At 44.1% G+C, this 27,411-nt stretch overlaps 1 protein-coding gene across 11 annotated transcripts in view; it reads right to left on the reverse strand.

Annotated features, from left to right (window-relative positions):
* PHACTR1 (phosphatase and actin regulator 1) overlaps positions 1 to 27,411 on the reverse strand; it is a gene marked incomplete at its 5' end in the record, with an annotated part of 573,950 nt that overhangs the window by 90,284 nt on the left and 456,255 nt on the right. For 7 of the 11 annotated variants that reach the window (XM_080657408.1, XM_080657410.1, XM_080657416.1 and 4 more), the window contains 2 exons: positions 2,803 to 3,009; positions 5,186 to 5,353. In XM_080657408.1, the coding sequence (XP_080513534.1) occupies positions 2,803 to 3,009; positions 5,186 to 5,353 (375 nt within the window). The remainder of the gene's footprint in view (positions 1 to 2,802; positions 3,010 to 5,185; positions 5,354 to 27,411) is intronic. The other 4 variants (XM_080657417.1, XM_080657409.1, XM_080657412.1 and 1 more) reach the window with 1 other exon arrangement.

Consider the following 27,411-nt stretch of genomic DNA (forward strand, 5'->3'; position numbering starts at 1 on the left):
TTCTGTCAATTCTTCTTTAAAATATCTTATCTAATATTCTGTTCTCTCTCTTCCCACTGCTATCAGCCAGATGCTTGTTAACTTATATTTCAACAACTGGAGTAGCCTCTTAAATAGGCTCAAGCTGTTCAATTTAATTCAACTAGTGATTTTGGAGAACAAGGCACAGGTCTGGCCTCGGTGATTTCTCTGTCAGGTCTCCCACCTTGTCTTCTTTCTGTTCAGTCTACACAGTGATCCAGGAAACTTTTGTAAAAGCTAGTTTTAATCATAGCACTCCCCTGCTTAGAAACCTCTATAGGCTTTCCACTGCCACAGGAATACAATCTAAATTCTCGGATGCCTTACCCAGTGAACCCTCTCTCAGTACATCCCGAGATGGGCCCGCCCTGGCTCAGCCACCTGGTCACTGACCCGAATGTTGGCCCCTCTGAGTCTTTATCCAGGGTCTTCTTTCCTGGAATGCTCTTCCCTCATTCTCTATAGATGCCCTCCATTCTCTAAAGGTCAGCTCAAGCCTCAGCCTTGTCCAGTAACTTTTCATCAGATTGCATGCATTGAACTACAAGGATCACTCTTGATGGTAGTCATTTTGCCACCCTATTTTTTAAATACATATTTGACCCTTGGACAACACAGGTTTGAACTGCGTGGCTCCATTACATGCAGATATTTTCAATAAATAATTTTTGATTCACAGTTGGGAGTCTGTGGATGCGGAGGGCTGACTGCATGCATTGTTCTACGTTAGGGGACTTCAGCATCCTTGGAATTTTGTTTCCGCTGGGGTCCTGGAACCAATACCCCCAGAGACTGAGGGACAGCTTAAGTTTTTAGGGAGTCAATAGTTAAATGTGGATTCTCAACTGAATGGGGGGCCAACAGTCCACACCCATGCATTAGTCAAGAATCCACTGTATATATAACTAAGCAATTCTAATTTTAGAAATAAATTAGGGAAGACTCGAACATGCTTACCAGTATAAAGAAAAACATGATGTTGAGGATGTTTGCTATTGTGTTTTTCACAAGGAGAAGATGGAAAACCCATAAGAGGTCAATCAAGTAAATCCTGACCTAGACCAAGCAGCCAACAAAATCATGTGCATCTTCACTAACATGGGAATCAGTTCACGGTATATCACTGAGTGCACAGAGCAGTGATAGAAGACTGTACAGCAGTATTTTAGATAGATAGATGGATAGATAGATCATAGATTGATAGATAGATCACAGATAGATAGATCATAGATAGATCATAGATAGATAAGATCATAGATAGATCACAGATAGATAGATCACAGATAGATAGATCATAGATCATAGATAGATAAGATCATAGATAGATAAGATCATAGATATATAGATAGATAGATCATAGATAGACCGACAGGGGCGCTCTCTTGGAAGGAGGCTCTCTTCTGATAGCATTTTCTTTTTGTGGTTTTCTCTGAATTTAAACCTTGGGGCACTGAACGAAAGTGTTATTAATGAACTGAACGGTATAGGTGGAAATTTGCCCTTTTAAACCGCAAACATCCGCAGAGGTGGATGCATACATTGATGGAGTAGTTTGACACAACTCCATGTTTAGGTTGGACTCTAATAAAACCCCACATGAGAGAATCCCATGATCCTGGAACAACATTCACTGAACTAGGAGTCGGGAAACACAGGGTCTAATCGTGGCTTGATAGCAGCCCTGGAAACATCACTTATTTTCTCGAACCTCAATTTTCTATTATAAAATAAGTGTATGTTCTTCCCAACCTCTATCCCCATTCCATCTTACAAAAATGTACGGAGATAAATAGAAATGATAAGAAAACCAAAGACACTGTAAAAAGGCAGTCGATCAGCATCAGGTCGGATTACTATCAAGATTGGAGAAACAATCCTCTGAAACCGTTAGTCTCTGATATACCACAGCCTTGAATCCCAGGGGTATCCGATTCACGTGCTAATGTGCAGGGAAGTGCAATTTACTGGACACCTGATTTAATACCGTGGGTACATTAGTTAAGTAACAATTTAAAAATGAAAAGACAAGAATCATTTTAGAACAACATTCTTAAGCTTACTCTTCTTTTAAAAGTATTTCTCACAATACAGATATTGTCTTTGCTTTTTAAAAATTAAAAAAATTTTTTTTATTGATTTCAGAGGAAAGGAGAGGGAAAGAGATAGAAACATCAATGATGAGAGAGAATCATTGATCAGCTGCCTCCTTCCTACAAGCCCCCTACTGGGAATGGAGCCCGAAACCTGGACAACCTGGAATGGAACCCTGACCTCCTGGTTCATAGGTTGTACCACTTAGCCGGTGCTTATTTATTTATTTTCTATTTTTAAGAGAACAGCACAGATGTAAATTTTAATAAAAGAAACATGCTGGCCTTCACATCAATAATTTAAAGAAAAAAATTTAAAGCTTTGACAAACTCATTATGAAGGGAACAAGGTGCTACTCTATCTTTGCAAAGATTTTGACATGGAACCTCTCTCACCTAGATGGGCAAGTGGTCTTGAATTACTCACATAGATGCCGATGTACATATTTACAGATACACATGACTGAAGGCTCTTAGCACATGACTGGTAGGTGTATAGCGAGTATTTCTTGACACAAGACACAAACCCAGGCATGACTGCGTGTACCAAGACACACACGGAAACACCCACACGTCCCACAGAGCAGCCTCCCCGAGGAGGTGCACGGGCTTCAGATGAAAAGGAAGAGCAGAGGTTTTCCCTTGAAGGGAAGGGTGGGGGGTGGGGCGCCCCAGAGACGTCTTCACTCACCTGTCAAGTGGTTGGCAATCCTGGCTGTGGGTTTGGGAGGCAGGGCGGGGGGCTGCTTGAGGAGGGACAGCTGCTTCACTGGGGTCTCCTCATGGTCTCCAGAGAAAGCAGCAGGTTTTTTGGGGGGCAGTAGCAGGACTGGTTTGGCTGAAGGATCTTGGGACAGGAGGACTCCAGATTCACTGGCAGAGGGACTCTCTTCAGACACTGAGGGGACAACCACAGGACACACAGGAGACATTACACAAATGCAGTGTGTGGGGCTGGGAGCACACAAGACAGGGGCGTGGCAGCGACAGGCAGCGCTCCTCCGGCTCCTCCAGGCGGTTACGAGCGTGTGGGGAGCTAGAGGGGACGCCAGAAACCCCTCTCAGGGGCACAGTGGGGAGGCAGAGGCAGGAAAGGGAGAGGGGGAAGGATCAAGAGGGAGAAAAAGGAAGAAGGCATTTTCTCAAAACGTTGTCATGTCCATCTCGGCGGTTATAATACTGATTCTGTGGGTGCTCTAGAATGCCACGATCCAGAGACGGCAGGGTAATGCATCGGGGATGAAGCGCCTCCTCTGACCTGACCCAGCACCAAACACCAGCACCTCCCTTTGGGCCCTTCGCCCTTTGCTAGGCAGGGAGAGAGGGCGGGTTCTTGTTTTTGCCCGCTGGGTCTCGTCCTTGCTCCCAGGTCTGGGACACCAGGGAATGAAGGCAGCCTAGAGTTTGAACCAGGGGGGCGGCCTACACATGTGGGGCGGCTGCTCTGGAGCCCCCTGAGCTGGTGCAGCTTTAGTGGGCGCCCAGCCTTTTACAGGCACCTCCCTGCCCTGCGGCTCCTATAAACCTCAACCAGGAGAAGGATGCTCCTCAACACCTTTTTGTCTTCCCCCTCCCTCTCTCCTCTTACTGGCCTGAATTATGGTTTTCTTGTTTCGATTTGCCCCATTTCTCTCCCCCCCCTTTCTTTTTGTTAATCCTCGCCTGAGGATATTTTTCCATTGATTTTTAGGGAGAGTGGAAGAGAGAGGGAAGACAGAGAAACACATCGATTGGTTGCCTCCTGCAGGAGCCCCACCAGGGCCAGGGCCGGGGAGGAGCCTGCAACCAAGGTACCTGTCCTTGACCGGAATTGAACCTGGGACCCCTTGGTCTGCAGGCCAGTGCTTCATCCGCTGAGCCAAACTGGCTAGGGCTCGCCCCATTTCTCTTGGCTCTGCCCTGGGCCTGATTTTTCCTTTTTCCCGACTGGCTCCAGGGAGGAGCTGTCTTGGGCAGAGGCATAGGCCTCCTGGCAGATGACAGACTGAAACTGTGGCTCCACTGGGATGTCAGACCTTACCATGCCCATCAAAGCCATCTGATCAATGTTACAGGGAAGGGTGAATAAAAACACAATTCACTGCTTCAGCTGGGAAAATCACCCCAGCTTGCGGGACCGGGATGCAACTCAGCTGCCTGTACTCCTTCTTCCCATCGCTGCTACAATAAGAATGCCCAGATATGACTCCTCTCTGCACCCTCTTCCTCTCTGATCTGGGTAGCAGTGTTCCCTGCAGCACCCAACCCTGGCAATAATCCCCCTGAGTGCTCAATGCTCCCCCATCCCATGGGACACTGTTATTATCAGCGTGGGACACACCTGGTCCCAAAGTGAAGCCTGGGATCTGACTTGGTGAGACACCATCTCTGCCATCCTCCCACCTGAGATCTGCTGAGGAGACTGTGTACCTGGTGTGGAGAAAGGACGTGGCCTCTCTACCCATGCCAGATCTCCCAAGAGGTCCCCTCCCCCAGGCGTGTCTCCTGACAACAGGACCAATCCTTACTGGCTTGGGGAGGGTCCCAGGAGGGAATGAGTATTGGCCTCTTAGAGGGCTTTGGACCAGAGAAGTAATAGTAGTTAGATGGCATCAAAATCATCTGTTGACAGGATAGAAGTTAACAGCAAATTGTAAACAATTTAATGGCCAATGAACACATTGATTGTATACAGTAAGTTGGTACAACTTGCTAAATTGATACAAACATTAATTGGTACACTGGGGCTAGGATTAAAGGAAATGCCAGGGCAAGCAGACAGGTGAATTAGATAGGTACATAGAGAAATGCAGGATTCTTTAGCTTGATCTTAACAGAAATGAGTGTTAGAAAACAAAACAATGACATTTTACATACTCAATATTACAAAAACGGGCTATGTCACGTTAAAGATATTAAAGGTATAAAAATATTTTTAAAATCTAGAATAATAACTGAATATCTTCCCAATATTTATACTCAGTATGTACTGGTTGGTCAGTTTCATCCCTATTTCTAGGATTCTAGTCCAGTCAGGCCAAAGACCCTTAATGCCCCCTGCTGGGGCCTGTGGTGAACTCTACCAGGGCCATTACCTGTCCCATCCATGATGTCTGAAGGTTGGAGCACCTCGTATGAGCAGGGATCTCTGGGCATCGGGACGGGCTCCATTTCGGACAGGGCGGGCAGAGACAGCTGGCTGGAGCTCAGAGACTGTCCGTTTTCCAGGGAGTCCTCCTCATTGGATATGGAGAGTTCCCCATCTGCCAGGGAGAGGAAGTGCTGTTAGACAACGGCTGCCTCTGGAAGGGTGACATTTGGGCCTGCTAACTGAGTTTCCATCTTTATCAACATCTGCACTTGTTCTTTTCCTTTTAAGACATTGACTTTATTTTTAGAGATGTACCATCTAACCACCAGCGCAACAATTTCCAATGATCTTTAGCCAGTTGCTTCTTTTCTCTCTATCTTTCTAACCATAATCCACCATATTTTGTCTCTCTTTATTTTTTTTAATGAAAGTGAATAAAAATTGAAATAAAAATCTTAAAAACTTGGAAAAATTAAGCAGACCTCAGAGAATGGAAAACCCGAATTAGGAATTCCTACATCAGGGAATAAAGGATTCCATATCACGACGCAAGTGCCAGGAGCATGGGACTCCAAGGCCTAGGAAAAAACCCATCCTGTCTTCCCTTTACATCTGCCCAAATTCCCTCTGAAAGGCTATAGCCACCAGAATGCGGGCAATGCCTGAATTCTCAGGAGCTCACCAGTGCTCACGGGTCCTGTGGGCGGGCAGACTCTGATCTGGCTTACAGCTCAGCAAAGCAAGGGGCAGCCAGTTAACACCATGGGGAGGATCAAAGGCTCCTGCACAGTGGCCATTTGTCAAATCAACCCCCTCCCCCCAGTGTGATTTCATCCTAGCCCAGGGGAGTCCTCCATAACTAGACACTGAAATAAAATTAGATTTTAAAGGAGACTGAAGGCTGTTCTAGTAAAATGAGCAAATACCCAGGTGAAAGTCTCTTACGTGATGCTTCGTCAGAACACAGAAATTAGCAAAGCCATTACCTGGCTTAGAACTGGAAGGAAGATGACTCACTTGTAGAAATAAAACAGTGAAATGACTCCAAGGTTAAATTTGGAAACACAGTCCTTTCTCTCTGCCCTTCTCAAGGCTGTAACTTGATCCACAATGATACATGGTGACAAAGGATCCTCTGCCAGCCCCTCCCCCAATTATCTATGACATGTATGTTCAAAAGAGTGACCTACACATGAGCAGGCTTTAGATAACATATGGCTCAAGGTCATGTGATTTTTAACCTGAATGTCCTATAAACATAGAGAAAACATAACGGAGAGCAAAAAATCATCTGAAACAGACAACACAAAGCACGGTACTCGAAGAGTGTTGTGTGTCTGTTTTCTTCCTTTTCTCATTTAGCTTTTTTATTGCCACAAATGATAGCAGTCGTTATTATAACTGACTAGAGGCCCGGTGCACAAAATTCGTGTATGGGGGAGGTTCCCTCAGCCCAGTCTGCACCCTCGCCAATCCGGGACCCCTTGGGGGATGTCCGACTGCCGGGTTAGGCCTGATCCTGGGGATCGGGCCTAACCCAGCAGTAGAACATCCTCTCACAATCCAGGACCTCTGCCTCCTAACTGCTTACCTGCCTGCTTGCCTGATCACCCCTAACTGGCCCCCCTGCCAGCCTGATCACCCCTAACCACCTCTGCCTGCCAACCTGATCACCCCTAACTACCCCCCCTGCCAGCCTGGTTGCCCCCAACTGCCCGCCCCCCCCCACCAACCTGGTCGCCCACAACTGCACCCCTTGCTGGCCTGGTCCTCCCCTAACTGCCCCTCCCTGCCAGCATGGTTGCCCCTTATTGCCCCCCCTGCTGGCCTGGTTGCCCCCAACGGCCCCCCTCTGCCGGCCTGGTCGCCCCTAACTGCCCCCCCTGCCAGCCTGGTCACCCCTTACTGCTCCCCCTGCCAGCCTGGTCATCCCTCACTGCCCCCCTCTGCCAGCTTGGTCGTCCCTCACTGCCCCCCTCTGCCAGCCTGGTCATCCCCAACTGCTCCCCCTGCTGGCCTGGTTGCCCCATGCAGCCTGATGTTCATTTGTTTGGTCATCCCTCACTAACCCCCCTGCTGGCCTGGTCACCCCATGCAGCCTGGTATTCAGTCGTTTTGTCATCCCTCACTAATCCCCCTGCTGGCCTTGTCACCCCACTCAGCCTGTTTGGTTGTCTGTTTGGTTGTTTCGGATGCGATGTCCCCTGGCTCTTTATATATATAGATTAGCAAGAGGATTACTCTTCCTCACTAATAGGAGGAGCAGTGCAGACCCAAGGCTAACGCCACAGAGAGGACACAGATGAACTGAGGGTTTGTAGGGTGGGAAAGGCTGCAGTACAAGGGTCCCTGCACAGCATCCCATAATGTATGGTCCCATTCCTCTTAACATGCTTTAATTTCGCATGTTCAAACTGACGCTGTGGGAAGTAGCTCTGCTTCAAGTTCCCAGTTGGTGGAATAACGGCACAGCTACCATTCTGTTTAATACATCTCTTGGAAACCACTTTGATTTTTGATGTTCCAAGTGTAATAAAAGTCCTGAATAAGACAATCAATGGAGAAGGGGTTTCAGCGCTGTTGCCAAGTTCTGCTTCTTTGGGGCAAAGACGCAGTGGAATAATTGGTGCACATTTTAACAGTTAGAAATGCCACAGAAGCAACACGGGGAAGAAAGATACAACTGCAGTTGGATTACTTTAGACTCTGTGAGACTTGGTTTCACCCAGGCTTAATGCCAAAGGCTTTGTTAGTGACAGAGTAGCAATATCACTCATTCCACTTGAGTCTATTAACCCCTCAAAAAATTTAGCTCCCTATGAATTAAAAGTACCTTTGCTAAGTCACAAGGCCCATACCACTTTAGAGAAGAAACAACCTTGGGAATTCCAGTCATAATGTCTACATATACATTTCCATTGGAAAAAAAAAATAAAAACAGGAGAAAAAAGAAGAAATAAGACACTGATCATATTGCCACCCTAACAGATACAATTTCTTTTTCAGTACATACTTTTCATAATTACATTCTTACTATGAATCAAATTTTGTGTCTTTCTTTACTATTATAGCATTACAACTTGCAGAATTATCATCTTAATGATTATATTAGATGAATATACTGACGTTTATCCAGCCATCTCCCTATGGTTGGTCACAAAGTGATTTCAAATGTTTCATGCTATTATGAAAAAAGAAAGTTCTATTGACCATATTCTTGTATAAAATCTCTTCTGCCATTAGAATTTTCCCCCTTTAGAAGAGAATCCAATAAATGAAATTTATGTGTATTAATAATTTAATGTCTAGTGACACATGCCTGGATCTTCTAAAATTGTCTTTCTTAAGGTTTATTTTTTTTTCTATTTACACAATAGCAATGTACAGATCATACTAATTTCTTAGCTTTCGGTCATTTCTTCAACATTAACATTAATAATCATGTTTTATCTATGTATGCATGCATGCATGTATGTATCTATATATATATATTACATATGTATACATATCTAGTAGAAATAATTAAACCATTCAATATGTACAAAAATTCATTATTATCATTGATGACCAAGATTGGTAGTGACAGAAGTGAAAAACATTTTATTTGGGTTCATATAACATGGGCATAGAACGATGCTATCATTAAGTAACTGTTATTTAAAATTCTTATTATGGCATTTTTGAACATACACAAAGTAGAAACATTAATGTCTTGGACCTCGTATATCCATCTTCTAGGCAAGGAACCAGCAGGGAATTCCTAATGCTTGGTGGTTCCAAGTTTGATGAACTTGAAGACCATTGAGACTGAAAAGAGCAGTAGGGTAGAGTGGAGGTGTAAAATGTGTCAGATGCTGAAATATCTAACAAGGAAATCAGGTCATGGAGTGGGGAGAGAAGAGAATGTTGACATGGATCTAAGATACAGAACTGGCCACGATGCTGTGCCAGCCCGATTCTCCTCTTCTTGTGCAGCGTAATGAATGAAGACAATACCAAATCAAGGACAATGAAGGGAAAGGTGAGAGTGAATTAACTCAATTGGTAAACTCCTGTTGTGAGCTTACAATTAACAACATGCATCACACACCAGAAACTGCCAACCCTCACAACGACCTTGTGGGAAAGGCAGGCGTTCTCTATGAGCTCCTTAGGATACGCTTTATGGTTTGTAGAAACTACAGACCAGCCTGCTTCCTCCAAAGCTCTGGGCTTCACCACATCCTGCCCTGCCTCTTCTCTCATAAGCCAGGTATGCATTGTGCCAAATGCTAAGGAGAAAACGGACATGGCTTGGGCAAGATGTGGTGAAAAAATGCAAAAAAGCAGGCACAGAGAGAATTAGTGTGAGCCAGCTGGTGTGAGCCAGGAAAATGAAGCCAGATCGAGAAGTCCTGAGAAGTGGCTGAAAAAAAAAAAAAAAAAAGGGTGGAAGAAGATAGAAGACATGTGCTCAGGTGACATGAAGACCTCATATGAGAGGAGGATCTTGTCTTGCACTGAATTTTTAAAATATTCTAAAAGTACAATTTATGCAAAATTTGTGTTCCAGAAGATTGGCCTGAAAGAATCATTTGAATTTTTGTTTGCTTGTTTGCTAGGGGATTGCATCCATCCATAACTGGATCTCACCTTTGTGACTACATTCCAAGTGGTTTTTTAAATTACTGTTTTGCTATTGTTACTTATTTTGCTTTAGGAATACTCTCTAGTTTTAGGGTGATTGACATCAATTTCTGACCAATTAAATTTTCTCAAACCTTAAGGTAACTAAAGTTCTTTTTTTAATTTTATAAAATAGGTGAATGCCACCATAAAAACCAATGAGCAACTAGAATTCTTTCAGGTTCTTGTGGATACCTATGTAAAAACAGTTTCTACTTTTTAAAAATGGTATGAAAGATGGACTTTTTTTCTGAGTGGGCTCAGGGTTTATGATACTTTGCAGGTTAAGATAAAAAGTATTAATTTTAATTTTGAAAAATGAAGTATTATAGTATAAACTTAAGTTCACCTGAATCTGATATTTTAGGACATGCTTTATGGTTTATATATAAAAAAAACTTATATTTAAAAATGTATTTCTAGTTGGACAAGAACTCCTTACTTAATAAATAATAGTTGAATTTCACTATAAAGAATTGCTTTATGTCTACATATTGAGCCATTACTGCAATAAATTTCTCAAAGATAAAAACTGAAAAGATTTCAAAGATAGAATAAGCAATATAAATAAATGTGTGTTCACATATGCATATTTATTTTTCAGGTTGTGTAAAAGAAAAGCAAATTGGATAGTTTTGACTTACTCATAAAACTTTTTGGTTTTTAATTTGCAAAATAAAATGCTATAAACCAGATAAAAAGGAGCCCAGAATAATAGGGAAATATGAGCTAAAGACAGCTAATAAGAGAATAATTATTCTAAGTATGAAGAGTATTTGTACAAATAAATAAAAACCATGTCCCCGTGCCACTTGCCAAATGGAGAGCCTTGCTTGGAATGAAACAAATGCAATGAAATGCTCGTGGGGGTGATGCAGATACATAAGAATGTGCTTGAAATAATGTCAAGTACAAAAGCAGGAATGGAGAGCAATATGTACACAGTGATTATAAAAAATATTAAAATGAAGTATGCATGCAGGTTGGCAAAGTCCTGAAGTAAATCTGGCAAAATATAAGTAGGGTTTAATGATTATTAATTTTTTTCTGTAAAAATGCTTGTTCATAAAAAATAACATGAAATCTGCATGCTGCTTTGCTAAGTTAAATGAAAAAAGAATAGTTTTTGTTAGGGGAAAACTTCTCCTCACTCCTTTGGTCTCTTGAGGAGGCATTTTCCTAAGCCCTCCTTATTTTTGCATAGCTCCCTACCCCTCTCCAGGTACCTCACTGCTGGCCCCTGTTTCCCCAGGGTGGAGAGCATCCCAGTGTGCGCACTGGGCTGTGCTCTGCATTCCTCCCTGCCACCTGGGCTGGTGGTGACTCAGGAGGCAGACTTGCCCACTTGGGCTGACACTGAGATCTAGGCTGGAGGTGGGGGATTGAGCAGAGAGTTATCAGGCCCATCCATGTCCTCCTCCAGACTAGCCTTTATCAATAATGAAGGTGATGTCTCCCTACACTTTGATCTCCCACTTGTTTTATCTCTAAAATGGTTCAGAAACTCAGAGAGGGAAGAAGCGTGCTAATATTGGGCCACCCAAGTCCTTAACTGTCTGGGGACTCAAGGGAAGAGAATGTCCTCCCACCTCAGGCAAAGAGAAATTGAAGGGGGCACTGATAGACATGGAAAGGGTGCTGTTATAGACCGTGCTCCCTGGAGGCCTGCAGCTCAGCAAACAGAGGTGAGCACTCTGACTCATTCTCAGGAGAGCTGGGTGGGAACAGGCGCAGCAGGCACAGTGCACAAAGCCAGACCTTGAGCTCTGGAGAGCTCTCTTCTTGTTTTTGTCTTCACTAGCTTGCAACACGTCACTTAACTCCTGGGACATCAGTTTCTGTCCCTTGAAAACAAAGGAACTGTGTTAGATGAGGCCCAACTTCCTTTCAGATCAAAGCATTATCTGCATGACAGTGGGAAGACATGGAATAAGCCCCTTCCCCCCAATTACTTGCAAATAACCCTGATAACTGATAAGCTAAAATAGCAAATAATTTTCCACCTAGGTTTTCTTTTTATTGTATGACTTACTTTGTCTGATCATAGTGCCTCAAGACCTAGGAAGCACATTGATGGATTTTAGGTTTATTGTTAGCTAAATGAAGTTTTCTATTTTTATAAAAAAAACAACTGGTAAGTAAAGTTTTAGTCTAGAGCTAGTGACTTGTGCTCTACATGAAAGGCTTCTATATAAGGTAGAAAGACAGGGGCAAGGAGGAGAAGAGAAATGGAAGGGATGGGAGGAAATATTTTTGGAGCACTTAAAGCGTCTTCAGTGTCAAGCACTATGCTGGACATTTTATATATAACTAGAGGCCTGGTGCATGAGTTTCGTGCCTGGAGGGGTGGGGGATCCCTTAGCCTGGCCTGCACTCTCTCCAATCCGGGACCCCTTGGAGGATGTCTGACTGCCTCTCACATTCCAGGACCTCTGGCTCCTAACCACTCGCCTGTCTACCTGCCTGATCACCCCTAACCCCTCTGCCTGCCTGCCTGATCGCCCCTAACCACCTCTGCGTGCCTGCCTGATCACCCCTAACTGCTCCCCTGCTGGCCTGATCGCCCCTAACCACCTCTGCCTCACCCCACACCCGGGACCCAGGATTCCCTCCTCTGGTCAGTTGTAGGCACCTGGGAACCGGGCTTCCCTCTCTCTGGCCAGCCGCAGGCACCCAGGACCCAGGCCGGCTTTGCCTGGGCTGCAGCCACAGGTGCTGGCGCCTGGGACTGCGGGGCGGGTGGCTTGTCCCTCTCCCTGGCTGCAGGCGCAGGCATAGCTGCTGGCACCCAGGGGGCAGGCGGCTTGTCCCTCTCCTGGGCCACAGCCCAGCCGCTGGTGCCTGGGACCATGGGGCATGTGGCTTGTCCCTCTTCCAGGTCACAGCCTGGCTGGTCTCCATTCCTCTCTCCCCAGCGTTGAGCTGTTACGGTGTGACAGCGTGAGGGCGTGATGACCATTTGCATATTAGCTCTTTATTAGATAGGATATCTGTTTTATATATAAACTGCTCGTCTGCCTGCCTGATCACCCCTAACCGCCTCTGCCTTGGCCCCTGCTGCCTCGGCTTCATCTGGAATGATATTCTGAATGACGTCCAGAAGGTCATTCAGCTGTCCGGTCTAATTAGCATATTATGCTTTTATTATTATAGATGTCTAAATCCATATACTCACACATACATATATTTATAACAACACAATGAAGTTGGTACCCAAATTATCCTCATTGTATAAAGGAAAGTGAACACTCGATGGTTTAAGTAACTTGTGTAGAGTCACATAACTGGCAGGTGCTGAGCTATTTATTATGTGGTAGGAGTGTGTGTGAGCTTATTTAAAATGACTTATTTTTAATTTTTTGTTGCTTAAGGATGGTAAAAGAACAACATAGCAATTCTTTATAATTAAGACATAGTTGTCATAGTTAAAACTCAAATTCTGTTAGTACTTGCAGAGAAGAAGAATAAATGACATCATGGAATTACGGTGCTTCCATTGTAAATAAATTGTGTAACTGAAGCGTCATGTGACAATTTGGGGCTGCAAACATTAGAAGTGTTAGTCTGACTGCATCTTTGTCGGTAAAGCACATGTGCAGACTGTACACATGCACACGTGAAAATTCACACACATTCTAACTTACTAATGATCACCAATGGCTCTACAGTCTGCCTTGAACAATGCAGTGGTTAGAAGCACTGACCCCGTAGAGTTGAAAATCCATGTATAACTTCTGACTCCCCCCAAACTTAACTAATAGCCTATTGTTGACTGGAAGCCTTATCGATAACAAACAATCGATTGACACATATTTTGTATGTTATATGTATTATATACTGTATTCTTTCAATAAAGTAAGCTAGAGAAAATGTTAAGAAAATTGTAAGAGAAAATACATGTACAATATTTATTGAACAACAAAATACATTTATGAGTAAACTTGTGCAGTTCAAATCCGTGTTGCTCAAGGGTTAATTGTAATGAAAGCAAAATAAAGAAGTGCGGACACCTATGTTAAAGCAAATACTTATCTTTGTGAGGTTGGTATGAAGAGCCTAATGCGAGCATTTGCTAGTTGTTTTTCCCTTTGAGATGAGAGTGCTGTCCAGCCTATTTCATGTTTTCATGTTAGCTTCCCAGGTATGCTCTCTGACCGAAAGCACATGTTCATGAGGATCCCAGAGCTGAGAGTTCCTTCAGAGGATGAACTCTCTGGTGGTGCAGTCCTGATCCCAGTGAGCCGTGAAACAGACTTCACCCATTTCTTTTTAGGAAAAAAATCCACCCGTTGAGCATTGCCATTGCTTTGTAACTCACAAAGGTATCATTTTAGCAACACTACACAGTCATTCCCTCCTTAACAACAGCAACATGCTCTGAGAAATGCGTTCTTGGGCAATTACAATGATGTTCAAACATCACAGAGTGCCCAATATAGAGCTAGATGGTACAGCTCACTACCCACCAAGGATACATGGTATAGCTTATTGCTCCTAGCTACACGTCTGTATAGCATGTTACTCTATTGAATACTGTAGGCAATTATAACACAATGGTAAGTATTTGGGTATCCAAACATAGAAAAGGTGCAGTAAAAATATGGTATAAGATAAAAAGCTAGTACACCTGTATGGGGCACTTATGAACGGAGCTGGCAGGACTGGAAGTTGCTCTGGATGAGTCTGTGAGTGACTGGTGAGTGAATGGGAAGGCCTAGGACAGTGGTCTGCAAACTGCAGCTCGCGAGCCACATGCGGCTCGCGAGCCATGGTTTGCTGCTCTGTTGACTAATGAGTTTGCCAACCACTGGCCTAGGACATTACTGTACCCTGCATAGACTTCATAAACCTTGCGCACTTAGGCTACACTAAAATTATAAAACAACACAAGTTCAAATCAAGCACAAGAGATAATGATGCAATCAAGAAACATGGTACACACGAGAGGTCTGAGGCTGCTGCCGGAATAACATGGCATACTGTTTTACAGCAAACTTTCTTTTTATGAGTAGAAAGAATACACGCTAAAATACTAATAAAAAGCATAGTATAGTAAATACATAAAGCAGTAACATACTCGTTTATTATCATTACCAAGTAGTATGGACTGTACATAACCGCATGTGCTGCGTTCTACATGGCTGGCAGCAGTAGGTGTGCTTACCCGCATCACCAGACAGGTGAGTGATGCATGGAGCTCTGATGTCACTAGGCAATAGGAAATTTCCAGCTCCATTAGAACCTTATGAAACCACTGCTGTATGTGTGGTGAACAGAAACGTCAGCTATGCAACGCATGGCTTATTGAGACCAACAGCAAAGCCATGGCCATGGTCTTGGTAATGGAGCGCTCAGTGCCTGCTGGGCCATCTATGAGTGCTGCTTCCTCAACACCTTTGCCTAGGGCTCCAGGTAGTGGGCAGCGATCACTGAATTGATTCCTCACTGCTCCGGAGAAGGAGCAAGACGGACATATACACTGCACTGCTTTACAGGAGGAGGAGAGGCAGCATGGGAGAAACATATACAATGTGGTCCATTGTTGACTGAACATCATTAAGTGGCACGTGACTGTAAAAGCTTCTGCTAATCCCAGTAATATTTTAAATGTTTGCAATTAAAGCTACTAGCAGTTCTCATAGCCAGTGAAATGATGTACCAAGCAAGAGTTAGCTAAGAAATAATTTATTTAAGGATTTTATTAAATGATTAAAAAGCTTTCAACCTAGAAGTTGGAAATGGCTCCCTGATATTTGTTGACTTTCACTGAGGATATTTTCTTCATTTTTCCTGAGTTCAGGGAGTTGATGTGATTAAACTAAATGATGCTACAAATATTATTTTGTAGTATTTTAAACATACATAGAAAGCAATACTTTTCTATTAGATATTGCTTATTTGATAATTAATGTATTTGACCCTCAAGCATTTAAAAAGACAAATTTAAAGATTTAGTTGCAAAAACAAATATGACTTTTTTTTTTTTTTCACGCTTCTGGTGCATTTTCTTTCCCAGTAGGAAAAGTCATTCTGTGTGTGTGTGTGTGTGTGTGTGTGTGTGTGTGTGTGTGTGAAAGAGAGAGAGAAAGAGAGAGAGAGAGAGAGAGAGAGAGAGAGAGAGAGAGAGAGAGAGAGAGAGATCTGTGCATCACTGGGATTTAAGGCAGACACTGCAGGGAACCTATACTTTCAAAATCCACAAGTTAGTGAATCTTCCGGTTTATCTTTTATCTCTATTTGTAGCCAGAAGTCTTTGGATTTTTCTGACCAGCTTAGATGCAGGGGCAGTTTTGCAAGAGCGATGAGGTTTCTTACTGTCTGATATAGGCATCTTCATGACTCAGAATCATTTTGGACCTCCTACCTTGAAATCTGTGTAAACTATTTAAATCTAAGAATTTAATTGGTTCTGTGATACTGTGAATGATTTCATACATGCAATAGGATGGGACAGGTTTCAGTGCTTGGAGAATCACCTGCTTTTTAAAGTATTGCTATTGTTCTGGATTTAATATCCTATTTGGATGTTAATAGTCTTCTCCCCCTTGTTCAGAAGCTTTTGTCAAATTAAATATGTGAATAGCAATGACTTCCTAGCACAAAAGTGGGCAAGACATTGCCTGTGCATAACTTGTTTCAGCTGTATTTCCCTGTAGCTATTTCCTGCTGGCTTGTCAGCATTTGCTGCCTTCTACTGGACCATGGTCAACCAACCACTGCTCACGGGGATTCTCACTGCATCTCCAGCCACAAATATCTCACCATGTCAAATTGTGGTGTCTGTCTCCCAAAGGTGTTTCTTTCATCTCTCTTGGGTTCAGTTAAGCCTCCTCACCAAATTCACACCAAGCTCATAGGTTCTTACATAATCTATAATGTAAATTTGATGGCTATGATCATAATCCTATATAATAAAAGCCTAATATGCTAAGTGTCTGGTCATCGGCTCAACCAATCAAAGCGTAATATGCTATTGATATGCTAAGGCCGCTCAACTGCTCACTATGACATGCACTGACCACCAGGGGGCAGACAGTTGACCAGTAGACAAGTCGCTATGACATGCACTGACGACCAGGGGTCAGACACTCCTCCGACTGGTAAGTTAGCTTGCTGCTGGGGTCCGGCAGATCAGGACTGAGCGAGATGGGCCAGACATACCATGGAGCCCTCCCGTGGTCCTTCCCCAGCCCCGATCATGCACCTGATGGGGTCCCTCAGCCTAGCCTGCACCCTCTCGCAATCCGGTACCCCCTCGGGGGATGTCAGAGAGCAGGCTTGGGCCCGATCCTGCAGGCCAGGCCAAGGGACCCCACTGGTGCACGAATTCGTGCACCAGACCTCTAGTTTCCAAGTAATAACTCTGGCTCTAAGGTTTATAGCTGAAAGAGGGTTTACCCTCTTGCTATTCCTGGACATTTTGATATAAAAAAATGCAACTGGAACAGGGACTGAATATAAAATGAACAAAATGTCCCAGTCTCTCTCCTATGCTGTTATGTATATGACAGTGTGACTCTTACAGAACCACACATTGTTGTGCAGTCCATGGGTATATCAGACACTAGGAGGACCACCTGGCTGGTTGCAGATGCCATAGGTAACAGGGCAGCTTGGCCAAGGCTGCAATGCAAGATGTTAACAATCCCTAATGTCTGGAGTTGGGGGAGGGGAGCGATAGGGGCTGGCCATTTCCAAACACAAGCAGCTCTGCTTCTCCAGCTGAGCTCTCCAAGCGCGTACCCACTAGGCACATGCGGCTAAGTTAGCTAAAATTAAACAGCTTTAAAGTGCAGTTCCTCAATCAGATTGGAGACCTCTGAAGTGCTCAAGCACCCACCTGGCTGGTGGCTGCTGTCCTGGCCAGCACAGGTGACAGCATGTCCACGACTGCCGAGAATGCCACTGGACAGCACCACTCCAGGCAGAGGTGACAATCACACAACGGGCTTAATGCACACGCAAAGGCGAACCCACTTCTGGAACTGAGAGGTTAAAACGCTGCCAATGCAGGGGTCCACATCACCACAAGTGGTCAGTGTAGTGGATAATATTTCCTTTAAGGAAACCACAGTGGTGGGAAGCCTGGGTGTGGGGACGGGTGACATGTGAGCAGCAACACAGGACTACGCAGGTGGGCATGGCCTTCAGAGATGTCCTGATGTCTTATAGTGGAATCTCAGATTCCCCGGGCAGAACTGGGGAGAGCCTGGGCTCAGGTGAAGGGGAGGCGGGCTGGGGAAGGCAGGCATCCCTGCGGAGAAGAGGACAGGTGTCTGGGAGATCATTGCTAACATTTACTGAGCACTTACTCTGGGAAACAGGCAAAAAGCCCAGATTGGGATGTGTCCTTTGATCCTCCAACAGCCCTATGAGAACAAGCCGGGCAGAATGGAGTCGAAGGGTCTGCAGTCCATGGGTACATCCAGACACTAGGAGGGCCACCTGGTTGGTAGCAGATGCCTTCAGTCGAGCACCCTGGGCTGGGAATAGTGAGAGGGGATTCAGGGGAAGCACGGCCTTGTCAGCGGGAGCGGTCTAGGATCCACAGAAAGCAGGTCCAAAAAGATGAAAAGCTGTCCTGCACTTTGTGCAGATAAACAATGAGGAAGCCGGGACCAGAAGCCTGGGCTTGGGCTCCTGAGAGAGTGCTGTCGTCTTACAGATATTCATGTGGGTTAAGGTCCCTCTGACTCACACGAACCCTAGGCAAAAGCATGAAGTCAGGAAAGGTTTTCTAAGCCTGTACAGCTTCCCTTTTATTAGCTACCAGCCTTCCAAAGTTCGCCTTGCTTTCTAGTGACACACGCCAGTGCAGCTCAGTGGCTGTGAGGGACCAAGCATAAGAAGGCTGTGGGCACGTCGGTGGAGCAGGGATGCCCGCCATGCCCAAGGTCCCCTGCCCTGCCTTGAATTCACAGAAGGGGTGCAGGATAGGCCATTAGAAAGGGTGGTATTGGGGTGGATTTTCCAAGGATAAGTCACAGCAGGCAGCAGCTCTTCCGAGTCGACTGCCCCTACAACACAGGTTTAATGGACACAACTGTCAAAATAGGGCACAAAAGATCTAGTGGTTATCTCCTAAAATCCTGGTCAATGAGAAACGAGAGCAAGCCTGGAGAGGCTTCTGGGCTAGCTTTTCTTGCTCTTAGAAAGAGATGCCAAGATCCTCCGGATATTGTGTCTCATGCAATGCCGAATCGACTGCAGCCACCATGTTACTCTGAGGGGCTGCGTCCCGTGGATGGCTCCCTTACCCACGGTGATCAGTTAACCAACCCCGGAGCCGTCCTGTCACTGGACTTTATTATGTGAGATTTGCTCACTGACTCACTCACCCACCAACCCACCCATTCATGCAATAAATACTAAGTAAGTAGTGACAAATGCCAGGCGTTGCTCAAAGCATTTGGAATACTTTAGAGGACAAAACACATAAAGATCATTAGTCTACAATTGCTTACTGCTTCAGCCTCCTCGGAGGAGGGTTTTTATTGCCCGAAAGCAGAAGCATTTTAACGTACATGCTGCTGACTGTATACTGGCTTCACAGGTAACTAAAGAGGCTACAATTAAGCAGCATGAAAATAATCAAAAGGTCACTTCTCAGCCCTGTTAGGCGTGCCTTCATTTGACACTTTGGACCTTTTCTCATCCACCCTCCAATCATTGAACCACAGCCTCTTGTCCTGGCTTCCGTAATGCTATACATTTCTGGTTTACTTCCCAGTTTGGGGGCACCTTTCAGTCTTTGAGGGTTTTTCTTACTCCCAGGCCATTTTTTTCATTCCCAGATCATTCAGTGCTGGGTTTCCATGGCGTTTTCTATCAGGGCCACTCATTTTCTCATTCTACATCTTCAAGAAATGTCAGTAATGTAGATGACATCATGATGATTTACACAGGACAATTCCAATCCTGTATCTCCAACCCAGATCTGCCTCTTGAGCTCAGATCAGTGTATTCAGTGGTCTGCCTAGACATTTGGACATAAACCCCATGGGGCCAAACCATCACAATGTTTTGTGTCCTAAGCTCACTTCTCTTGGGTTCTCAGCTCAGAATGTCGCTGTGCACCCCAGCCAGAGTCCTGCGTATCAGCCATGCCTTAACCCACTCAGGCACTCGCCATCTAAGCAGTCACAGAGCCCTCTTGACTCCATCATCTATTCTCCAGTGTGTCCTTCCCGCCCCCCACAGCCCTGCTACCCTCCTTCCTGCCGCCTACCATCATGTCAGCTGAATCCCACAACAGTCTGCTAACTCATCTGACTCATGTCTTGGTCTCCCTCCAAGACCTTCTCCCCATAGGTAGAGTGATGAGGCTGCAAATATGATCATGCAGAACCCCTCCCCCCCAAAGCTCCCGGCTGCTCTAAGGAAAAGGAATAAACACCTAATAATTTCCCTGCCTGCACCATCTACCCCCACTCACCCTCACCTTCCAGACACACTGGACACTCTTTCACTTATCCCAGCCTGGTGCCTTCATATGTGCTGGTCCTTCATATGTGATGTCACATGTAACATCCCTGCTACCTGTCCCATCTTCTCTAAGCTAACCATTATCATATTTCAGGACTCCTCTAAGACACCACTCCCTGCAGGATGCCTTCCCTAAGTCTCCCGGCATGGGTGAGTGATGCCTCCTGTATCTTCCCCACAGAATTGCTGAGTGCCCGAGCCTGTTCTCAGGGCTGTGTGTTCTGTTAGCCAGGAGAGCCCGGCTGTCCCTTCTGGTATTCCTGGCGCCCAGACTGGCGCCTGCAAGATAAGAGTTATTCAACAAAAATGCAGGAGGTGAATCAACTTACTGGAGAATGCTTGCTCATTGCTCGAATAATAATTTCATTACTTTTTTTTTTTTGGCTTGGGATAATGATTTTCTGAAAGAACAGGGTTGCTTATGAGAATTTTGGTCTCAAGTTCTCTTTATCCTCTTATTGCTTAAACCGCTTTGCAGCTCCCTGACTAGAGACAATTTGTTGTACCAGGTGCTACGCAATGATTACATGTCACTGATGCTGAAAGTAAACCCTCTTCATTTTCTCACCGTTACTCGAAATCACAGCTTTCAGAACATGCCATTTCTAGGTGAGACATCAATAACGGCTACACATGTGACAAAATAACTGCCTGGTAGAGGTTGTGAAAAGCATTTCCCATAAACTTCTAGGACTTTTAAAAGTTGGCACATCTGGGAAACCAGATAAAGAATAGGATTTCAGAAGGCTCAAGCTGACTACATTGTCTCTTTCGATACAGAGAATTATTTTTATATTAAAAAAATTGTTGACCTTCTAATGTGAATATCAGGCTCTTTTTTCTTGACTGCCAAGAACAGAAAATGCAGCCTCTGCATAAAAGAGTTGTCCATTCAGGGAGCTTCTGCTTGTGTTTATAATTAAAATTAACACTTTCTAAAATGCTGCTCTAACTTGATTAAGGGGGAAAAAGCATACCTCATTGCACTTCATTATTTGCTGTGAAATGCTATCTCTAATTCCCAGCACCTAGTGGAAACTGAAGTTGCTCATTGGCACATGTCAATTCTGTTCTCCGTGCCGATCTTCTCCCCCAGGTCTAGGTGTGACTGCAGCAGAAACCACAGGTGAGTTGCGTGGCCTCACCTGTATCACCATGGCTGCCACACTCCCATCCAGGGGGTGGACGTGTATGATGTGCATGGCAGTGTCATCTCAGTCATGGTAGAGAGATGGTCTCCTCTCTCTCCTCCCCCTGACCAGTGGCATATATATTCATGTGCATTACATATACCACACTATATGAAGTGAGTGACACTGTGATAGAATTGAGGTTTCATAGGAAACCTAGTGGTCAAACTACAGTACAATTGCCTTTGTTATCCCTAATAGTTTTTAATCACACCATTATGTTTATTCGTAGAAATGATTTGCAATAACCTAATAGTGATGTTTATTAAGATCCTCTGACTACCATTAGGCCACATATTACAAAGATTTTCTGGGTTCCTATAAGTTTCAAATGGAGGACATGCGGTCTTAGCGGGGTGTTCAGAGTCCACACACACTGGCTCTGCACCCTCAGGCGGGTCACAACCTTGCTGGGCTTCAGCTCCTTCATCTCCACGCTGGAAACATCACAGGAGCTAGGCCACATGACCTCCTGAGATCCTTGTTAAGTCCAAGAAATGCCATTACTATTTTACTCATGGCCAAACAGTCCCCTGTTCTCAGGAGATTTTTCTCTGTATCACTGAAAAGCCACTACTTGAATGTAGAGTATTTAGCATCCATATACATAAATAAACAAATGACATAATAGTGTCTATTAAAATAATGGGCAATAAAGTTTCATGAACCATAAAACTGAATAAGCCAGGGGGATGCGAGTTCCTAGTGTTCTCGATGTTGCCACATGGGCGAATAAACCACGTCACGGGAGCCTGCAGAGAGCTGCGAGTCTGCTGCCTGTGTTGTTCTGTCAGTGAACATTTACTGAGCATCAACTCTGTCCCAGGCACCGTCTTAGGCACTTGGACTATATCAGTGAACAAACCAGACGAAGATCCTGCCTGGCCTGGTGGAACTTTCATTTCAATAAGAAGAGACAGATGAGAAAAAGATGAGCATGATAAACAATTTATAGAGCATGTTTGAAGGTGATAAGGGAAAAAGAAAACAGTAGAGCAGAGACAGAGGACTGAGGACTGAGGGAAGGAGGTGGCAACTTAAAATCTGGTGGTCCTGGGGTAAGCTTCATTGAGAAGGTGACATCTGAGCAAAGACTGAAAAAGAAGTGAACCATGTGGATGGAGATCTGGGGAAGAGGATTCTGGGAAGAGGGCGTGGCCAATGCCAACCTCTAGGGCTGGACAGCAGGGATGGAGAGATGCCACAGAGAGATGGTTACCAGGAGGTAGGGCCAGAGAGTTGAAGCAACTTAGGGGTTGGAGAGCCAGGCGTGGAGGGCTTCGTACTGTCCTGGGAACTTGGAATTTCTTTTAAATGTGGAGCCACTGCAGGCTCTGAGCAGGGGTGATGTGCTCTGATTTATAAGAACTGAGAGAGGCAAATGCAATACAGAGGTTTTAATTTTAAAGAAACACTGAGTTAAAGAACTAAAGAGCTCATGAATTAGGTTACAATTTGTTCTGAAGTAGCAGTAGGACCAATGCTGCTGTTTCAGCTACTGACCTTTTTCATTTAGGTCTCTGTCCAAATATCACCTCTTCCAGTAAATTGCATCTATACTAATAAAAGGGTAATATGCTAATTAGACCAGGAGACCTTCTGGATGTCCTTCCAGACAAAGCCATGGTGGCGGGGCTGAGGCTGAGGCAGTTAGGGTCTATGAGGCCAGGAGGGGAGGGCAGTTGGGGGCGAGCAGGTTGGCAGGGGTGAGCAGGAGGGGGCAAGCAGGACGGCGGGTGGCAGTTGGGGGTGATCAGGCCAGCAAGGGGGGCCAGTTGGGAGCGAGAAGGCTGGCGGGGGGGCATTTGGGGGCAAGCAGGTCAGCAGGTAGAGTGGTTAGGGGTGATCAGGCAGGCAGGCATGTGAGCAGCTAGGAGCCAGCGGTCCCGGATTGTGAGTCAGACATCCCTCAAGGGGGTCCCAGTTTGGAGAAAATTTAGGCCAGGCTGAGGGACACCCCATGCACGAATTTTGTGCACCGGGCCACTAGTTTACCTAAAATCATCATTCTCCCTCTGAGTCTGTCTCTTTAGCCTGCTGCTTTATTTTCTTACAGTGTTTATCATTCCTTGACAATATATCACATGCTTGTTTAATTATTCCCTGTAGTAGCATGTGAACTCTGTGAAGGTGAGGATTTCACTCTTTTGGTTATCACTATAGCTCGACACCAATTTGCTGAATAAACCAATGAATGTCCCAGGAGCGTAGGGGAATCCTTGAGTTTTAGTTCACAAACAAATAGGCCATGAGATTGGGGATGAACAGTTAAAAATAAACTGTCCATCAAATTATAGATTATGTTCCAGCATTGATTTAACATTTTTATATTTAATGTTTGAACCTCACCCCACTGCAATATAAGTATTCTGGAAAATTTAGAAAATGGGAGAAAAACAATTTATAATTTTATGCTCCTATACACATCACAACTAACATAATTTAAAAATTTTTTATTATATAGTTTTCAAAGATGGTCACATTCTTACATGGTCTCAGTACATCAAAGATAAAATGATTTTCTCTGGTTTTCAAACTTTAATCTAAAGCTCCTTTGGACGCTAAACTTATGGGATTTTACGTATAAACCAATTAAAAAATACAAGCCACTGACTAGCTTATGCCCCCCACTTCTGACCTATTGTATTAAGTGAGGAATTCCTGTACTCACTGCTATAGACACTTGGGATAACACTTCCTCTTCAACCCAAGCTCTCATTTTGCCTGATTTGAATTTATGGCCCAGTTTGGGATTGGTTTGGGATTTTAACCTGCTGAGAAAAATATCAAGAATGGGAGGAGCTCTAGCAGAGAAATAAAACCACATTAATTCTGAGTTCACCCTGCTGCCCCCAAAGTTACAAATTACAAATCACTATAGTGTATTTTTATCCTTTCAATGAATGAATGGGTTATTACTAAGCAAAATCAATAATATGAGGAAGTTAGAAGAGAAAAGATTATCTACCAAAGTTAAACTGCTTTCTACCATGTTAGCACAAAAGAATGTGACTGCAGCGTGAGGAGGGGGCCTCGTGGCTGCACTCAGCGACCGGCTGACACAGGAGTGACAAGTCAGTGGGCCACTGTCGGGAACACACATCTCTGGTGGACACCATTCTGCTGCCAGGTAACTAGAGTCACATTTGCTAACACAAGAGGCGGTGCAAAATGAGTAATTGCCAGCCAGGCATATGGAATGTCTTCTTCAAATCTAGGAAATTTATCTTTGAAATGAACAGTGTGAAAAAGGACTAAGGTCTCTTTGCCACTTGCTCTTCACTCAGGGTGTGCAATAATTTAATTTGTTTTAGCCATAAGAATCCCAGATACAGTGAGGTGAATGATGTCGTAGAAAGAAAAGAATGAATGACAGGAAAACAACCCATTTGGAGACTGAGGGGAGGCAGGTTGGAGGCATGAGAAAGACATTAAACCAGGCCTCAGGGGGCTGGGTTCTCCTCAGCCACTGACATTGGTAAGACCACTTTTTTCCTTTCTGTTAATCTTTATTGTAGAAAGTATTACATAGGTCCTCCTTTTCCCCCAATTAACCTCTTCCAGCCCACTCCTATCTCCCCCTCCCAGGCCCTCACCACCCCGTCCACGGGTTATGCATATATGCATGTAAGTTCTTTGGTTGATATTTTCCCACCCACCCTCCTCTGCCTCCCCTCTGAGGTTCAACAGTCTGTTCATGCTTCTGTGGCTTTGGGTCTATTTTTGATCATAAATTTATTTGGTTCATTAGATTCCACATCTGGGAGAGATCATGTGATACTTATCTCTCTCTGACTGACTTATTTTGCTCAGCATAATACTCTCCAGGTCCATCCATGCTGTTGCGAATGGTAAGAGTTCTTTCTTTTTTATTGCTGTGTAGCATTCCATTGTGTAAATATACCATAGTTGTTTTTTTTTTTTTTTTTTTTTTATCCACTCATATGCTATGGGCACTTAGGCTGTTTCCAAGTCTTAGCAATTGTAAATTGCACTGCTATGAACATAGGGGTGAGATATTACCTCACACCTGTCAGAATGGCTATCATCAACAAATCAACCAACGACAAGTGTTGGTGAGGTATGGAGAGAAGGAAACCCTAATACAACGCTGGCAGGAATGCAGACTGGTGCAGCCACTGTGGTGTTTCCTCAAGAAATTAAAAATGGAACTCGCATTTGACCCAGTCATCCCGCTCCTAGGAATATATCCTAAGAAACCTGAAACACTCATTGGTAAGTCCATTGTGAGAGATCTCTGCACCTCAGGTTAAAGGGGACAATGATGTTCCCTCCTAACTCCTGTGCCTACTGACCTAGGGGAAGGCATGTAAAGAGTTTTAAAAAATGTCAATGATGATAATAATGATGAGACTACTACTGCTAATGGTATGGTAACAATTTCTTGAGATTTATGGAATGATAGCTAAGATTCTAACTTTACATGTTGTTATGGACTGAATTGTGTCACACCCCCACCCAATAATCATATATATTTTTTTATTTTAATAAATCTTTATTCAGATTATTACAATTGTTTCTCCTTTTTCCCCCATAGCTCCCTTCCACCCAGTTCCCATCCCACCTTCTGCCCTTACCTCCCCCAAACTGTCCTCATCCATAGGTGTATGATTTTTGTCCAGTCTCTTCCTGAACCCCCCATACCCCTTTCCCCCTGAGAATTATCAGTCCACTCCCTTTCTATGCCCCTGATTCTATTATATTCACCAGATTATTCTGTTCCTCAGGTTTTTAATTCACTTGATTTTTAGGTTCACTTGTTGATAGATATGTATTTGTTGTTCATAATTTTTATCTTTACTTTTTTCTTCTTCCTCTTCTTAAAGAATACCTTTCAGCATTTCATATAATACTGGTTTGGTGGTGATGAACTCATTTAGCTTTTTCTTATCTGTGAAGCTCTTTATCTGACCTTCAATTCTGAATAGTAGCTTTGCTGGGTAGAGTAGTCTTGGTTGTAGGTTCTTGCTATTCATCACTTTGAATATTTCTTGCCACTCCCTTCTGGCCTGCAATGTTTCTGTTGAGAAATCAGCTGACAGTCGTATGGGTGCTCCCTTGTAGGTAATTAACTGTTTTTCTCTTGCTGCTTTTAAGATTCTCTCTTTGTCTTTTGCTCTTGGCATTTTAATTATGATGTGTCTTGGTGTGGTCCTCTTTGGATTCCTTTTGTTTGGGGTTCTCTATGCTTCCTGGACTTGTAAGTCTATTTCTTTCACCAGGTGGGGGAAGTTTTCTGTCATTATTTCTTCCAATAGGTTTTCAGTATCTTGCTCTCTCTCTTCTTCTGGCACCCCCATAATTCTGATGTTGTTACGCTTGAAGTTGTCCCAGAGTCTTCCTACACTATCTTCAACTTTTTGGATTTTTTTTTTTGCTTTTTGCTTTTTCGGTTGAGTGTTTTTTGTTTCTTTGTATTTCAATTCTTTGACTTGATTCTTGTGTTCCTCTAGTCTGTTTTTGGGTCTCTGTATAATATTTTTTATTTCAGTCAGTGTATGTTTAATTTCTAGTTGGTCCTTTTTCATATCTTCAAGGGTCTCATTATATTTATCGGCCTTTTCTAGGATATTCTTGAAAAGTCTTATAACCGTGGTTTTGAATTCTATATCCAGTCGTTTGTTTTCCTCCATTTCTTTCTTTTGTGATCTGTTTCTTTGACGCCGCATTTTCACTGCTTCCCTGGGTTGGTAGGGTAGATTTGTGTGCTAGGTTTTCTATATGGCCCAGTGGGTTGGCCTTCCCAGTTAACCTGAGGTGGACACTCTTGGTGCACCCCTTTGTGGACTGTGTGTACAGCCTTGTTGTAATTAAGTCTTGATTGTTGTTGGTATCACTGGGAGGAATTGACCTCCAGGCCAGTTGGCTG

This window comes from Plecotus auritus (genome assembly GCF_963455305.1).
Source record: "Plecotus auritus genome assembly, chromosome: 2".
Taxonomy (NCBI): Eukaryota; Metazoa; Chordata; class Mammalia; order Chiroptera; family Vespertilionidae; genus Plecotus; species Plecotus auritus.